Source organism: Psittacula echo (genome assembly GCF_963264785.1).
Source record: "Psittacula echo genome assembly, chromosome: Z".
NCBI classification, from domain to species: Eukaryota; Metazoa; Chordata; class Aves; order Psittaciformes; family Psittacidae; genus Psittacula; species Psittacula echo.
Window position 1 is genome coordinate 92,082,814 of NC_137742.1, and position 14,794 is coordinate 92,097,607.

The 14,794-nt window shown below is 43.7% G+C and overlaps 1 protein-coding gene and 1 pseudogene across 4 annotated transcripts in view; one reads left to right on the forward strand and one right to left on the reverse strand.

Annotated features, from left to right (window-relative positions):
• Window positions 1-1,034: 1,034 nt before the first annotated feature.
• On the reverse strand, window positions 1,035-3,766 carry LOC308232308 (ubiquitin-conjugating enzyme E2 D1 pseudogene; annotated as a pseudogene). The gene is made up of 2 exons: window positions 3,751-3,766; window positions 1,035-1,396 (listed from the first exon to the last, which is right to left on the reverse strand). The product of its transcript is annotated as a ubiquitin-conjugating enzyme E2 D1 pseudogene (transcript).
• A 2,673-nt stretch (window positions 3,767-6,439) lies between these two features.
• Window positions 6,440-14,794, forward strand: part of URI1 (URI1 prefoldin like chaperone) — a 43,153-nt gene continuing 34,798 nt past the window's right edge. The window contains exon 1 of one of the 3 annotated variants that reach the window (XM_080638152.1): window positions 6,440-6,869. In XM_080638152.1, coding sequence (XP_080494278.1) covers window positions 6,798-6,869 — 72 coding nt within the window. In that variant the 5' untranslated portion in view covers window positions 6,440-6,797. Of the gene's footprint in view, window positions 6,870-7,249; window positions 7,563-14,794 lie in introns of those variants that run through there. The other 2 variants (XM_080638150.1, XM_080638151.1) reach the window with 2 other exon arrangements.

The window sequence follows — 14,794 nt, forward strand, 5'->3', positions numbered from 1 at the left end:
GCCAGGGGTCTGGAGCTTTCTTGCATGACAGTAGCATAAAAATAACTTATTAGCAAACACATAGTAAGACTAAAGCATCATTCACACTAATAGTTGGCCATCTTATTTTCCAAAAACCCCATGTATTTTACACAGATGCTTTTTAGATCAGGAAACAGAAGTTCTACAGATGGTGCCACCAGAAAGCTCCCTGAAGTCTCTTATGTGGGAAGGAGAAACATGCTAATGTCAGTATCACCTGCCGATGTTTCAGACCAACAGCTATTTAAAAACCTCACTCTTTCCATGGACAATGAAAGGTATCTGCTAGTTTGACTCCATTGTCATACTCCAAACACTAAAAATACTGGCTGTTTCAGACTGATCAGACTGAAGGAGATGCAGCCTTTCACCATGGTTCTGCAGGCACTGCACAGCTTCTCTCCTCTAAGTAGCTCCACTGAGCCCAGAGGAACTGGATCTCCTTCCAGATTTACTGATGGAAAGAGGCTCATGGCATAGTTTTTGTGCAAGAGGATGTTCCAAAAGGACATATCTGCAATCTTCAGAATATTCATTAGAAAAGTTAATAGTGGTCTCATTCAGAATACAACTTTTCGACAGGAAAAAATTCACTTACTGCTGGTGGAGCAGAGACAGTTTTTCTTAAGTATTTACTGGTGCACTTATCCTCCTGGCAGGTCACAGCAACAGAGAAAGGCTTTTAATCTTTAACAACTCTCTAAATTCTTTTTAAAAGTTCAAAATGAGCATGCATGGTGTTAGAGCCAGAATTATGTAAAATTCTAGGATGGACTGGTTCTTGTGGCATTTTGATTATTATTATTAGTTTTGATTATTATTATTATCAGTTACATTTAACATGAGGATATTGCTTTGGGCTTTTTGTTCTAAAGGCAGCAATATCTTTCTTAAACTGTCCATTAGGATTAGTGCTATGCCTTGATTCAAGTCATGTTGAAACAGTAAACTTCTAATTTTGAAAAACCCCCAGAATTTACAGTACTCTGGTATACGAAAAAGTCTTCAGAAGCTTACATTGCATATTTCTGAGTCCACTCTCTTGCATGTCTGTTGTGTTTTTCCTTGTCTGACTTGTAGATCTGTGCAATATCGGGTACTAAAGGATCACCTGGATTAGGATCACAAAGTAAGGAGCATATGGACAATAGAACTTTAGATACAGTCAGAGCTGGTGACCATTGTGATCTCAGGATATCAAGACAAATATTCCCATTACTGTTTATGTTTGGGTGGTATATTTTTATTGTAAAAGCAATTTTTGGTGGTTTGAAAGGATAGTCTGTTAGAAAATGTACTGTGAGAAAAAATACTCCCCTTGACATGCACTACAATTATAGTCCCATAATTGTTGCTTGCCAGTGAAACAAGTCATCTCCAATGGGTCCAGCAGAAGAGTGGGACAGTGGTTCTTAGTTCTTAGTTCTTTCTGTGCCGCTTCAGTGCCATGGGAGTGCGAGGCACAGAGGTAGCACCAGGGAGCGCGGTCAGGTAATGGTACCACACATGTGGCAGGGGTGAGAGTATACAGTATAGTGATGTACTATATTGTAACAGTTGAGGTAAAAGAAACCCAACCCAACACAAAAAGCCCAACACTGAAAACAGTTAATTCAGAGTCAGATTCAAGAAAAGTTGGAAGTTCCAGCATGAAGAAGTTCCAGCAAAACCATTTCATGCCAGAAGACAGTTTTTGAAATTTTCCTGAAGCAGACCAGGGAGTCTGCTGTCCACTAGGGAAGTTCATTCACCACTCACATTATGAGACTGTCTCCATGTGCTGGTAACAGAGGTGGCCTTCATAGGTCACACCTTGTTTTCCGAAGACGCAGTCCTTTTGCAGGAGGCCTGTCTCAGCATACCTTATTCTCCAACTTGATAATGATGAGCTCCTTTTTGTCACTTTTCCTCAGTACTCATTCTCCAGGCAGTCCAAACGCAACTCTTGTTCTTGGTGTAACTCTGCATGTATGTGCACACACACCTGAGCTCCAAGGATGACCTGGTTCTTAACCCTCTTCTCCTCGTCCATGACTTTATGTTGCAATCCATATTTTTAGACTAAAGTTTCTGGTCTTGCAAAACAGGTGTCATGTTTTCACCTTTGCTTTTCTCAGCAGAATGACCAGCTGAGGTATTTTCCCACATCTGTCTCCTCTTTTTGTCATCTCCTTGTTTTCCCTTGCTCCTGCCCTCTTTGTGGAATGGTGGATGACACTTAAGGAGTATGGGAGAAGGCACAGACTTCTTTGCCAAAGAAGAATGTCTTTGAGCCACAGCCCTGGTGTGAGTTTCTCTGCTGCAAACTTAACCTGACTTTTCCAAAACTTTGCTTCTAACCCTCTGCTCTCACAGGAAGGGCTGACCTGTTTATACTAAAGCCAAAAATACGACACTGATTTCTCATTCTCAAAAGCTCATCCAACCTAGTTAGCTTGGATTCTGGTAGGAGATCTGCCAGCAGACACATTTTCGGCTACAGCACAGGCATATCTGCTGACTGGTAAGCCATCCGCTTGGAAGAGAGCATGCAAGCTTTGCTTATTTGCCTTTCCCTCACTTAATTAGAGTTCTTCAGAGTTTTCCCAAGGTTTTATGAAAATCATCTGGTAGGCCATCTAAACGATTTAATGTAGTAAAATAGTAAACAAAAATCTAGACTTAGAAGGCCAAATTCCAATTTGATTTATTTCATATTTCATAGAATTTCATTGGTGACAATGGTTTTGTACAGGTTATAAGTGCAGAAGAATGTGACCCAGAGACAGGCTTCGTGTTCGTTTTTGGCAAATGCTGTGTCTCATCTGTTTGTTACTATTAGAATATTTTTTCATTGGCAGATGAAAACCGAAATGTATAAAAGGATCCAGTAAACTATTCCATACTACCCTCAGTACGATCAAACACATAGCCATTACTCTGACAATGATGCAGCCTCTTACTTTGGCCAATTGTCAGAAGTCTTCAATGCAATACATTTAGTGACTAAATGGTGTACTAGTGGCACGGGGAATGGCAAAGTCTTTAAAACAGGAAACAAACAATTGCATGCCTTTACATTCTACTTAGAAATCAGCATCTCATGATAGAAAATTCCTACTTTGTGGCTCCTCTTGTTAAGTAAGTGCTTTCTTGTGTCAGGCAAAAAAAAAAAAAAATAAATCTGTAAGACCCATTCCAACCCAAACCATTCTACAATTCTATGTTTCTATGTCTCTGCATGTTGTGCATCTGTTTCGTCTTCCAATCAAGTTGAGGTGAAATTTAATCAAACTAGAGCATTTTAAAATGACCTGTATTTGTAGTATCTCCTCTGCGAGCCCTGTAAACTGGAGAAAAGTTTAGGAGAAGTTCTAGGGAGTTATTTACTATGAGCATTTAGAAGACTATAGATGCAGTTATTTCATAAACCAAACTACCCAGCTGCAGTTGCAAATTTTTATTTGCAATATTGGAAAATGTATTAAAGTCTGGCTAAAAGCTAACTTCCAGCTTGAGTAACCATGCTTTAAAAATTGTTTCTAAATTCCTCATCTGTAGAGCTTTAAGAGGCTCTTTAAGGGGCATGGGAACCTAGATTTAAAGTACACAGCACATACTGTTTCCTGTATATAACACAAACAGTTGTTTCATGATGTATACAGGGCTAGTTCTGCTCATGGAGAGGAAATGTTCTGCAGAAGGACACCCCCTCCCCAATCTAAATGCAGGGAAGATGCACCTTTGTACCTCCACCTAGTGACATGCCTGCCAGTCCTTGTCGTGGAGACAGTCTAAGCCCCTCTACTCCACTGTCAAATACGTATGCTGAGTGTTCACAGCTCCCTCCTCACTCAAGGGAAAGGTGCAGCAATAAACACAAGGTCTGTCCATAACTGAATCCCTCAATGTGGTGTTCCATGTGTAGAAGGCAAAATACACCTGTTGCAATTGAAGCAGCCAGTCAAGCCCTATGTCAAGTATCTTCAGCAGGGCTATGCTCCAGCATGCTGTTGAAGTATGGCTCCACTCAGTTACCAGAACATTACTTTGGCTGTGCCTCATGCCATTGACAATATCAGCTAATGAATTTACTGTACATAAATTACTCCGTGGTAGTCCTAGAGGGGCTGCATGCCACTTGCTTCCCACGCAGTAACATTTCATGTAGCCAAGCCTTAAGTGTTGCCTTAAATAATTTCAGTGCATCTAAGTACATTTTGCAATCCTTCTGGTCATTGCAGCCTACACTTTATTCACTGTCAGGCATCCTGATAGCATCAGTTCTGCAGAGCAGGTATTTGCATGGTGCTTTGAGCAACCTGGTCCAGTGGAAGGTGTGCCTGCCTGTGCCAGGGGTGTTGGAACTGGTTAAGCGTTAAAGCCCTTTCCAACCCAAACCAGCCTGTGATTCTTGAGATCAGTTATTGCAACATCACCTCCCTGTCATAAAAGACCTATAGTTCTGTCTACTTAGATTACATATTAAGAAAAAAATCTTTCCTGTGAGGCTGGTGAGGCCCTGGCACTGGTTGCCCAGAGAAGCTGTGGCTGCTCCATCCCTGGTAGTGCTCAAGGCCAGATTGTACGGGGCTGGGCGCAACCTGGTCTAGTGGAAGGTGTCCCTTTCTGTGGTAGGGGTTGGAACTGGATGAACTTTAAGTTCCCTTCCAACTCAAACTATTTTGTGATTCTGTGACTGTCCATCATATATGTCTCCATAATATTTGAAAAATCATGGCAGTCAGGTGAAGTTCCCGACGATTGGAAAAAGGGAAATATAACCCCCATTTTCAAGAAGGGGAAAATGGATGACCCAGGGAACTACAGACCAGTCGGTCTCACCTCTGTGCCTGGCAAACTCTTGGAGCAGATTCTCCTGGAAGGCATGCTAAGGCACATGGAAAACAACGAGGTGCTTGGTGACAGCCAGCATGGCTTCACTAAGGGGAAATCCTGCCTGACCAATTTGGTGGCCTTCTATGATGGGGCTACGGAACTGATGGACAGGGGCAGAGCAGTTGATGTCATCTACCTGGACTTGTGCAAAGCCTTTGACACTGTCCCACATGACATCCTTGTCTCTAAATTGGAGAGACATCAATTTGATGGGTGGACCACTCGGTGGATAAAGAACTGGCTGGATGGCCGCATGGAAAGAGTTGTGGTCAAAGGCTCGATGTCCGGCTGGAGACCAGGAACGAATGGTGTTCCTCAGGGATCGGTGTTAGGACTAGTCTTGTTCAACATCTTTGTCAGTGACATGGACAGTGGGATTGAGTGTGCCCTCAGCAAGTTTGCCGATGACACCAAGGTTGGAAAGAATGACATCCAAAGAGACCTTGAGACGCTTGTGAGGTGGGCTGATGCCAACCTTATGAAGTTTAACCATGCCAAGTGCAAGGTCCTACACCTGGGTCAAGCAATCCCAGGCACAGCTACAGGCTGGGCAGAGAAGAGATTCAGAGCAGCACCGTGGAGAACGACTTGGGGGATGTTGGTCGATGAGAAAATGAACATGAGCCGGCTCCAGTGCGCACTCGCAGCCCAGAAAGCCAACCATATCCTAGGCTGCATCAAAAGGAGCGTGACCAGCAGGTCGAAGGAGGTGATCCTGCCCCTCTACTCTGCTCTCGTGAGACCTCCCTTGCAGTATTGTGTGCTGTTCTGGTGTCCTCAACATAAAAAGGACATGGAACTGTTGGAACAAGTCCAGAGGAGGGCCACGAGGAGGATCAGGGGGCTGGAGCACCCCCCGTATGAAGCGAGGCTGAGGAAGTTGGGGCTGTTCAGCCTGGAGAAGACAAGGCTGTGTGGAGACCTCATAGCAGCCTTCCAGTATCTGAAGGGGGCCTATAAGGATGGTGGGGATGGACTATTCATCAGGGACTGTAGTGATAGGACAAGGGGTAAAGGGTTCAAACTTAAACAGGGGAAGTTTAGATTGGATATAAGGAGGAAGTCCTTCACTGTGAGGGTGGTGAGGCACTGGAATAGGTTCCCCAAGGAAGCTGTGAATGCTCCATCCCTGGCAGTGTTCAAGGCCAGGTTGGATGAGGCCTTGGGTGACATGGTTTAGTGTGTAGTGTCCGTGCCCATGGCAGGGGCATTGGAACTAGATGATCTCAAGGTCCTTTCCAACCCAAACTATTCTATAATTCTATGACTGTAGGCCGATCAACCCCCTTTATGGAGGGTGGCTGGATGCGATGTTCTGCACTCGAGGCCTGGGCCTGTGCTCCGAACAAGTTCAGGATGGCGGACACCCGTGCCCGCTGGTGGCACTCGGCATACTGTGCCCGCCACTCACCCGGCGCGGCGGCGGAGGGAGACGTCGGGGCCTCCGGGCCAGGCAGGGGGTGGGGAGCGCCCGCCTCTCGCGGCTCGCAGCCGGGTGCCTCCAGCGGGTGCGGCGGGCCGCCGGACGGGCTGGCGGGCGTGTTGGCTGGCTACCCAGAGTGCAGCAGGCAGGAGGCAGCACACGGCGGCTAGCACCGAGCTGCCGGCGCTCTCCCGGCCCGCCGGCGCAGCGGGAGCCGGGCCCACGCTGCGGCGCGGCCCAGAATGCGAGTGTGAGATGCTACCCCCGGCAGCGGCGACCCGGGCCCAGGCGGCGGTGGCCCCCGCGTGGATGCGGCTCTGGAGCCGGCGCTTCGTCCTCCACAAACATTTCTATAGGACTCATTCGCCCTGCTGAGGAGATCGGCCCGGCCCGGCCGCCTGCTGCCCCTCGCCTTTTCCTCCGCGCTGCGGAGCGGCTCCCTCAGAGACTGCGGGCCCGGCCCGGCTTGTCGGGCATGGAAGCCCCCGGCGGCGCCTCGCCGCTTAGCCCCGCGCTGGTGGGCCGCCTCCGCCAGAAGCATGAACAGGTAAAGGCCAAGGCCGCCGGGCCGCGGCGGGAGGAGGGGACGCGGCCGGGCCCGAGACGGGCGGGGGAGGATGGGTGGGTAAAGCGGATCCCCCGGGGTTGGGGTGTGCGGGGGGGGGGGGGGGGAGTGGGTTTGGGGCTGTGGCGGCCCTTGGGCGGTACGCGGCGGGGCCTGTGAACGGCGGACGGGCACGTGACGGCGCTGACGTCAGGGTGGCGGCTGAGGCGGGTCGTGGCCGGGCGGGAAGACCTGGGAAACCAACTCCGGTAACGGAACGGGCCGGGCCGGTGACTCCCGCCAGCCCACCCAGAGACTGCCTTCTTGGGAAGAAGGGGCGTTGGGAGGCCCCTGGCGCAACCCGTTAGCTGCTGGCAGCTGTGGCAGTGACGAAGTGCGGTTCAAAGCGATGCACGCCAGGCGGGTGACCTGGGGCTGGTGCGAGCAGGGCCTGCGCTGTGCTCGCTGCCTCGGTGCTCTCCCTGAAACGCCGTGGGGACCGTTGCAGTCAGAACGCTAGAAGCGTGCGTGTCGGCACTCTGCCACACGTGTGTTTTCACCTTCCTTCCCCTTATCCATGTGTTCTTCAGCCACAGGGCTGGTCACGCACTGTTGTAAAATGCGGGCCTGCCGGTAGGCCCTATGCAGGGCCCGGCAAGTGCCGCTGAACTGGGTCATCTCCTGGCCTGACTTGAGGTAAATCAAAAATTCATGCCTTGTTTTAAAAAATATTGATTATATTTGAAACAGGTTGGAAAAAGCCAAGCAGAAATAATACCTGGGAGTTTGGAGACTGGTTCCACATGTGGCTGTAGTTAAAAACTTGGGATACCTTTTCCTGCAGGGTACGCTTGTGATCTGAGGGGGGCGGGCCCTGCTGATGTAACAAGTGGGATCTTGGGCTTGTAGATCCCAGCCTTGCAGTGAGCACTGCGTGGGTGCGGGAGAAACTCACGGGGACATTCAGTGCATCACTGGCACAAGTACATCTGCACAGTCACCACGCTTTTCCATTTTTCTGCTCATTTTTTCGCATGGTTAAAATTTCTTAGAGCTGCTTCTAAGATGCATATTAGGGCTGCTTGGTTATAACCGAGGACTTCAGTGTGTATTGCTTTGTCACATGCAGGTTTAGTTAAGGGTAAGAAAACTGAGTAACACATATATGATGTAAAATGTGCCTTGCCAGGAATAGAGTGTGCAGGAATGTGTCTGCTTTTGAACAGGTCACTGTCATTATGAAGTGATGTACATAACCAGCTGCCCCTTAATATGGATGAACAGTAAGAAGATCTACTGGAGTACTCTCTGTCACCCGTTCTGCACAGATAGTAAACTGTTATGCCAGTAACTGGTGATAGTAACTCATCTGCTTGGGCTCCTTCAGTTAACTTTCAGGATGGCAGAATTTGGTGAAGAATAATTTCTCTGGTATGTTAGTGTCAGTCAGGCCTAATGTGTCGGTTGTAGCCACACAGAATTATTCCCAGTTTGTGGTAAGGCTGCTTGGTAAGCAAATTTAAGACTGTTCTTAAATAGATCTGCTCTAGTGGAAAAGAGGCTCAGGAGACCATTAATTAAGCCTCTGTTAGGCTGATGTACTAGAATTATATTTTATCATAGGGAAACTTCACATAATTTCTGCAAATTTGGTAAAAAAAAAATTGAACACTTCAGCTTCAATATGTAATAATACTAAAGAACTGTGTATCTTGGTTACAAGGGGGTGTCATGATGAAGATACAGTAGACTTTCCCTGTATGCAATGAATATATATAATTGGATTACAACAGTATTTTCAGTTAGGAAAATACTGCATTTTAAGATGGAGGAGGTCTTTTCATTTCAGCTGCCTCTTTTCAGAGATTCATATTTTCCTCACTGAATGAGTGAAGTTGAAGGCTCATGTTTTGGGCTTAGCACAAACATGAGGGAGAATCAGTTATGTCGTACTTTGGTAGACAAGTAATGGTAGTATGAGCATCATAACATAGTCAAGTTATTTAGCCAGAGCTGTATCTCTATATAACAGCATTTAAACAGGCATATATATTTTCGTTAATTACTGTGGTGTTATGCTGTCCCAGTGATGCTTGATTAAGTATAAAGAAACCTATTTATTCCCATTAGTGTGAAGGCAGCCTTGAGTGTTAACAGTGAAATACAGCGTTACCTATCTGCAGAATTAATACTTGAATCATGATTGATTTTTTTAACATCCAGGCCACTGTACAACCCTGGTTCTGCTACAAGTTTGAGCTTTTGAGTGCTAAAGAGCTGCTCTGGAGAGCACGTGAGCTGAGGCTTCCTTCCTGTTTGAGAATATTAAAAGAGCAGGATGTTCATGACTTTCTATCTTTAATCTGATTGAGGCTGCAACTTCCAGGTTTAGGACCCCTGGTGAAAAGTAATTTTAATTCTTGTTTAGGACTGCTTGCTGGTTGGACAGATTTCATCTTGTTAATTTTTAGCAATGGCAAGACCAAACTGTTAGAAGCAATTTTCAGTGCTCCCACAAAAGGCACTTTGTATAAAAACATGACTTAGAATGTGTATCTTGGGGATAAATTATAGAAGAATATCTAGTAATTTTCATGATAAAGATCATCACTGGAAGCACAGTGCCTGTGTAAAGTTTTCAATATTCCTGTAAGAAGAATATAATGTATGCGTCATGGATTACTTGCAAAAGCAATATATGCTAGCTGGAAATACTGTTTTAAATCTACTGCAAGTTAGTACAGAAATTGTAAAATGAATATGTAAGTAGGTGGATTCTCATGCCATAGAGCCTGCGTTTAAACATAATATTTGATATACATCTATGTCTGCAATCAGATGGATTGGGATTACTAACTGATGGGAAGTTGACAAGTCAGATCTGTGTGATTTGGTACGACTTGTGCAGACAGTGAATTTACAGTGGGCTGATAAATTCTGTAGTTTCTGAGAAATGCAAGGAAGGTACGTGTAATGGGAGACATTACAGAACCAACTAGACCCAAGAGACATTTCTAAAGTGCAAACATGGGCATGGAGAATGTAAAGGATTCCAACATCAGTTGGCAATATAATTTTTTTTTATTAGTATTATTATTTTTTAATTGCATTGACAAACACATTTGTTTATTTTCTTTTTAGGAAAGACTTTCCTTAAGCCAAGGAAGTGACTCTTCTGTCACTCATCATGACAACAAAGCACAATTAGATTTAGTGCTGCTGTTGCGGTAACTCATGAACCACTGTATGTTATGTCATATTTTTCTGAATTTTAGTGGTTGATCTGGATGATCTTTAATTTCAAAATTGTTTTCTAGATTCTGGGTACTTGCAGTTTTTTAATGGTCAGACAACTTATAGGTGGGTTATGGAGAAACAAATCACAGAACCCTAATCTTACATCCTTTTAAATTGTTGTCTGCTTATATGAATTACTTTTGGAGGTAGTTGCTTCTGTTTAAGTCTTTTTCAAGTAGCTTCTGTGCTATGAAATCAGCAGCTTGGCAGTTTTAAAGCTGTTCCTTCAGTCTGAAAAAGAGCAGTGAGACTGAGTAGACTTCACACTGCTGCAGGAGTCCCTGGAAATCTGGAAGTGCTTGCCTGCAGGCTTGGCAGGTGAGATTCAGTGTGCTTTCCAGTGCCCTGTCTCCCAGGGTGTTGCACTTTTTCCAGCCACCACCCATGCTAACAGGCTCTAGAGAAAGCCTGGGTATGAGACAGCAGCACAGTCAGACTTCAGTTTTCACAGTAGCTGCTTGAGAAAAGTTAACAGAGTATCTGAAGCTTGGTTTGACATGTTTCTTTTTGAAAAGACCTGTCTGAAGCTTCATTTGCCATTTTCTTTTTTCTAAGGTACCTGAACAGTTACATCTCCAGAAACTTGTGGTGACATTCACTCCACCCCATCCAGTGCTTTTTTTGTAATAGTAGGTTCCAGTAATGTTTTCTCACACATTGCTTTCAAGTAAATAGGCTAATTCAGTCATTATTTAGAAGCTTTAAATGTAATACTTGCTGTTTCGCCAGTGTTAATTGATCATCACTTCTACTTTTTGTAGTCATTATTATTTCTATGAATTAAATACCCACTGGTTTATATAGTGTCGAGAATTGTGACATGAATTATCAGATCTTAAATAATTTTTTTTAATTGTAATTAAAGTAAAAAATTCACAAAAGAGTTTAAAGAGTGTTGCCTTTATTATGGAGCGGCCAAGTCTGTATGTGTTCTGCCTCACTGGTAACTAAACTGCTAGCTTGGAACTTGCTGTCTTGAGGCCCTCACAGCAGCAATTGAACTGGAACTTCGTTTTCTTGTAGTGGGATGTTAGGAAACCAGGCTGCACTGTGCAGTTGCTGGTTTTATGGTTCCTCTTGTCTGTTTGCATAGGCTGCCACTTCACTGTCACAAAAACGGTGAACCTGTCAACTACTTTTGTACCAACACTTGTGATCAGCTTGCTGAGGGTGAGAGGAATCCAATAATGATTACAAAATGGTTGTATCAGATGCCAGCATAAATGTGGCAGGGAGATGCAGAGCCAGCGTCACCTACCAGTGAAAGGTGAGAGTTTGTGGCTCTCTTGGACTAGTTCAATTAGTTCAGAACTAACTAATCTCACCCTCTTAGCAGAAAACATCCTGCTGCCTTTGGGAGCTTTGCTTGGTTTGTGAATTGAAATGACTCCCAAAGGGGACCGACAAACAGCAAAATAGCCCAGAAGTGTTGGGAGCTCATGGCTGGATGTGAGCAGGGGGGGTGCTGGTTCATGTGAGGTGACCCTGCCTGCCTGGCTGTCCCACTCTTACTGCAGAATAACTCCCGAGTTATGTCTATGTGACCTGTAACTGTGGTCACACCTTAAAATAGTCTTCAGAAGGCAGGATTTCCAGTGGCAAAGAAGAGATAAGGCATTTACTGCCTGCTTTATAATTTTTAGGTGTTTCAAGTAGAATTTTTGAGCTCCCAAAAATAATTTTTGTCAGAACTTAGTTTTTATTTATTGATAAATAATAGTTACATGCTACTTTTACTGCAAAACTGAGAGATCCACTTTTGTGTACACACTTAATATAAAAGTAGAAGATCTTCACTTGTCTTCTTGTAGAGGAAGATAAAAAATGTGATTATATTTTAAAATTAGATTTTTCCCTTAGAAAGAAATGTTTGCTATGATTCAAATTTCTTTCAGTCTCTCTTTTACTTCAGTATTCTTCCCAAACACATTTCTTCAAAAGACAAGTTTCCACCCAAAGGGGGATTTATGTTAATAATTTGTTGAAATGTAGTGTTTTTGAGTAATATGATCTAATACATGAGCGCTCAGAAACGCTTTCTTCCTTTTCCATTAGATCATACAGTGTGCCAACAGACTGAAGAACTTTTAATAATTTTATTTCATTTTTTTGATTGAAAATGAGGCTCTAGGAAAAACAATTGTGCAAATGTTAATTCTGTCTTCCTCCATCAGCAGTTGCTGTGTGTTTCCTAGAGGAAAAAATGAAAATTCATTTTAAATGTTTATCTTGCATATGGCTTGTTACATCCTTGTTACCAAGAGATGGTTAAATGACCATCCATTAGTGTTATTCTGTAATGTAAAGTCATATTGCGAACTGGATATTTTGCTGGTAAACTTTCAGGGTTTGGGAGTGCGACAGAGAAGTCTCATGCATGAGCTGCATGGCAGAGCAGGTTTTGATACTTGCAACCATTCACAGATGGAAACAGCTCTGCAGTAAATACTTTGATGTAGAAGGTTAAGCAGTTAAAACCATGTTCAGAGTTTGAGTCATCTGAATTGGGTCAGTAGTGGAAATTATCTCGAATTTATCATGAGCCTTGCAAATGTGGATCTGCGTCTCACAAAAGCAGCATCCACTTCCACTGTAGTTTTTGTAGTTTTTTTCTGAACAACACAACCAAGGTCAAGACTTGAACTATTTGAACAGCCCAAATGGCAGGGACAGTCTCCTGAAGGCAGAGCATTGGTTTTAGACTTTATTAGGCCCTCACTTTAATTACCACCTCATTACTTGCTCTGCTTCCACACAAAGTATTCCATACTGTCATTTTCCCTAAGTAACTGGAAATGTGATTGAAAGGGATGTTTAAAGTGAGACTAATTCAAGATTAAATAGTCACAAATTATATTATTGCTACATGTAAACAAATTACTTGCATATCTGATTTTATTCAGATTACTTTTCAAGTGGTAAATAATGCTTTATCACTTATATAGTGCTCTTACATCTTTAGAGTGCTTTTCTCACATTAATTAATCATCATTAAACACTCTGAGGTGGGTAGGTTAATACTATTATCCCCATTTTGCAGATGAAGAAATGTAGACTGAGAGGTTGCGATTTGCTCAAGGCCATCTAGAAGAAATAGAATCAGAGCTGGGATTAGATCTGTGTCCCTAGCTTCTGATTTCAGAAGACCAGCCAGATTGTAAGCCACAGTTTTGAAGCAAAATACTCAACTATGCATGTAGAAACAGAGCACATCTATCTACTTGGTCTCTCAGATACCTGAGTTGCAGTTTAAACAGGAACTTTACTTTTATGCCATAGTGCATATTTCCACATTAATAGCCACAAGTGTGGAAAAAGTCTCTCATTCATTCAGGAACTCCTCCTAATCTGATGAGGTGTTGTTTTTTCCATCATTTTTGTTGAAATTAACTTCCATATAAAATACCAGTGTTTAGTTCTTTAGATTTGAACATAACGGGTTGGCTCAGATGCAGCAGGTTTAGTGTTGCAACCCAGAAGTGTCTGCATATGATACCACTACCAGCTCTGTTGCTTACAGTTTTTCACAAACTGAAACATGAATAAAATAAGCTTACTTTATTGCTGTTCAGAACAGGTGAGAGAGAAGAAGTAGCCTCCGTGTGCTAAACCAGTCCATTCTGTAGGCAGTGCCTAGCTGACAAGTAGAGACATTTGGATTCATGCATTCCATCTTGGAGAACTACCTAAATTAAACCAGGTAGTCTTGGCCTAGAGAGGAGAGCAGAACTATTTCTGCCCCACCTTGGTAATCAGAAGCATCACAGACAATTCTGTTCACCTGTTAATAACAGAAGCATGTGCAGAAGCAGCAGGTTATAAAAACGAAGTGAAAGAAAGACATGTTTTTGTGTGTGAGAGTGTGGACCTGCTGGGAAGAGGAGGGAATAACGTGGAATAGATTAGAGGCGTGTATAGATAAGAATAAGGTTTGTGCTACAGCATCCTCCTTGCCTGTCATCTTTTCCAAGGAAATACTGCAAGTGATGGTAATACCTGGCTGCTGAGTTAGGAGATGTGGCTTCTGATCCTAGCCTGGTTCCAGTGTCAGTGGCTAAGTTACTCATCCTGCAAGATCAGTGCAGCCCTTTTCCAAAGTGCACTATGCTTTAATTCATGGAAAAGTTTTTGAACTCTTCAGATGGAAGACCTTGGAGAAGATGGGCTATACATAGATGGATTGGAAAAAGAGAAAGTATTGCACACAAAAAGAATTTCCTGCCCTCAGACAGCTAACGAACTCTTTGGCTTAATGGTATTAGTTGTTTGAGTGTGATTTGTAGTCACTAGCCTGCAAACTGGGTTCAGATTGACATGGTGGAACTGGGAAACACCTGTGAGGTGATTGTAGGATTAATCTTCCTGCTCTGCTGTGGCTCTTGATTGTCCAACCTGGAAACAAGAGATCCCCTGAAAACAGGAATGTGTGCTTCCCTTCAAATAGCTCAGTCTAGTAGTAACAAAAGCAGAACCAATGCATAATCGCCTGCTTTGCTAGTTTCTTTTTTAATCCAGAAAGAATTGTGCTTTGGGTTATTATATATAGGTCCTGCAAGAGTAGTTTAATAAATATTTTCGTATGCAGATAAGCTGTTGATAACCACATGCATTCACAAGCTTCTACATTTTTA